This window comes from Aegilops tauschii, chromosome 7 (genome assembly GCF_002575655.3).
Source record: "Aegilops tauschii subsp. strangulata cultivar AL8/78 chromosome 7, Aet v6.0, whole genome shotgun sequence".
Lineage (NCBI taxonomy): Eukaryota > Viridiplantae > Streptophyta > Magnoliopsida > Poales > Poaceae > Aegilops > Aegilops tauschii.
Genome location: NC_053041.3, coordinates 39,988,126 through 39,990,546, shown reverse-complemented (window position 1 = coordinate 39,990,546; position 2,421 = coordinate 39,988,126). Strand labels below are relative to the sequence as shown.

General features: G+C 61.2%; 1 protein-coding gene across 1 annotated transcript; it reads left to right on the top strand.

The window, feature by feature from the left end:
* The first annotated feature begins 325 nt into the window (after window positions 1–325).
* On the top strand, window positions 326–1,850 carry LOC109760539 (protein EXORDIUM-like 3). The gene has a single exon (XM_020319349.4). It carries the CDS (start codon window positions 529–531, stop codon window positions 1,567–1,569), a length of 1,041 nt encoding a protein of 346 aa, XP_020174938.1. The 5' UTR covers window positions 326–528; the 3' UTR covers window positions 1,570–1,850.
* Window positions 1,851–2,421: the final 571 nt, after the last annotated feature.

Sequence of the window (2,421 nt, the reverse complement as noted above, 5' to 3'; positions counted from 1 at the left end):
TATGCGCTTCCGGCCTTCCCACTTGACCAGCAGTACAAATGCAGTGCCACAATCATTCATGTAAAAAAAGAGAGGCAAATGCTTTCACTCTTTTCACTGACTTCACTGCGAAACTAGTCTCGGAGAAGACCGTAACAGTGCAAGCTTTATTTTTCCACCAGCCCATGCGCCGATTACACACTGCAATCTTTCTTACTACTCAAGTTGTCAAGTAGTAGTAGATTCGGACGCAGTAGAATGAATGCTAGTGAGCAGTAGATACAGTAGATTATTAGCAGGAACACCCCACGTTCCTCTTCTTCTTAATCCAGAGACAAACTGTTCGAACTTGAAACTCCAAAAGCGCCAAGCCAAGAGCACTGTCCCGTGTCTTCCTCTCCACTCCACTCCACACTCTCGTTCACTCTCACTCTCACTCCATGGATTTTACACTCTCACCACCTCCATTCCCCACTCTCTATAAAGCATCCCCGGCCAAGAACCTCCAGTAAGGTAGACCACCCGACATTCCCCTCGAAGCCAGCCGAGATGCCGCACCGCGGCGGCCTCCTGCCCCTCCTCCTCGTCGCCCTCGCGGCGGCGCCGCTCGCCGTGGCGTGGCGCCCGTGGCCGCCGCGCGACGCCAGCGGCGCCCTGGCCGGCCTCGGCGCGTCCAAGAAGTTCGAGGGGTCGTCCGACTTCGTCAAGCTGGAGTACCACATGGGCCCCGTCCTCGCCGCCGACATCACCGTGCACCCGATCTGGTACGGCGCCTGGCCCGCCGAGCAGAAGCGCACCATCCGCGCCTTCCTGCGCTCCCTCTCGCCGCAGTCCTCCGGGGAGAAGGAGGGCGCCGTCCCGTCGCCGTCCGTGGCGGACTGGTGGCGCACCGTGCGGCTCTACACGGACCAGACCACGGCGAACGTGTCGGCCGTGGTGGCGCTCGGGCAGGAGAAGTGCGACGCGCGGATGTCGCGCGGCGCCTCGCTGACACGGATGGACATCCAGACCGTGGTCAAGGACGCGGTGACCGCGCGCACGAGGCCGCTCCCGGTGGACGCCGGCGGGGTGTACCTGGTGCTGACGTCGCCAGAGGTCCACGTGGAGAACTTCTGCGGGCAGGTGTGCGGGTTCCACTACTTCACCTTCCCGTCGGTGGTCGGGTACACGCTCCCCTACGCGTGGGTGGGCAACTCGGCGGGGCGGTGCCCGGAGGTGTGCGCCTACCCGTTCGCCATCCCGGCCTACGTGCCGGGGCGGCGGCCCGAGGCGCCGCCCAACGGCGACGCGGGGGTGGACGGCATGGTGAGCGTCATCGCGCACGAGCTGGCGGAGATGGCCTCCAACCCGCTGGCCAACGCGTGGTACGCCGGCGGGGACCCCTCGTTCCCCACCGAGATCGCCGACCTGTGCGAGGGCATCTACGGCACCGGCGGCGGCGGCGCGTACACCGGCCAGCTGCTCACCGACGGGCGGTCCGGCGCGGCCTACAACCTCAACGGCGTCGGCGGGCGCAGGTTCCTGGTGCAGTGGGTCTGGGACCCCTACCGCAGCTACTGCTCCGGCCCCAACGCGCTCGACCACCAGTAGCTAGCAGCTTTTCGTTCGTTTCACCGCCGCCGCACCCTCGCCGCATCTCGCGCTACCGGTAGAAGTATTCCTCCCACTCCCTCCAGCATTGGTTTCCTTCCTCGGGAGTTCCATGGCCGGCCATGGGAGCGTGTCATGTATAGAGTCAGTGAGCCGAAGCATGGTGGTCCGGTCCGGTGAGCCCAGCTTGGTCCTCGGGACATACGGCTGGTTCATTGTTGGTATGGCTGCGTGCGGACAATGTTTTGGACTTTCAAATTTGATGTCATTTTGTCCATTTCCCCGCTCGGTTTCGTTCAAATTTGATTAGCATTACTACGTAGCATGTTTGAAACATGTAGAACATTGGGAGTACAATTATTGCAGACGAGGCCGCTTCGATCTGCATGAAAATCTGGTTGAACAAATGCAGGGAAGTACAGGGCTGCGCCCATCCCAGGTGTGGATGGGCATTGCACAATGACAATGCGCTCCGAGATGGAAATGATCACAGGGAGTACACGAGCTTTGGCATGGACCGGCCATGGGCATTCATCACGGGTCTCGTGAGCAGGTGGGCGTGGCCTGTGCTGTGCGGCATCAACGGAGCGCAATGATGGTCGATGGGCGTCGCGATTTTGTTCCGTAGCGCACTAGGCTTTCACAGCTAGGTGTCCCTTCCTTGGATCGAGCAGAGCGAGCCCTGGAGCTGCTTGTTGCTCCGTGGTCACCAGTACGCACCGAAGGAATTACGTATTGAGCAAATGGTGGTAGCTTGGCACTGTGACGGAGCCATGGCTGCACAGTCCAATGTCCTGCCCTCCCCACCATGATGGCTGGACCGTATCAGTATGGGCCTGCTTTCTCCGTATC

Coding starts and splice junctions, on each gene's coding strand:
- LOC109760539 (XM_020319349.4), top strand. CDS start 529: ATGCCGCACCGCGGCGGCCTCCTGCCCCTCCTCCTCGTCGCCCTCGCG.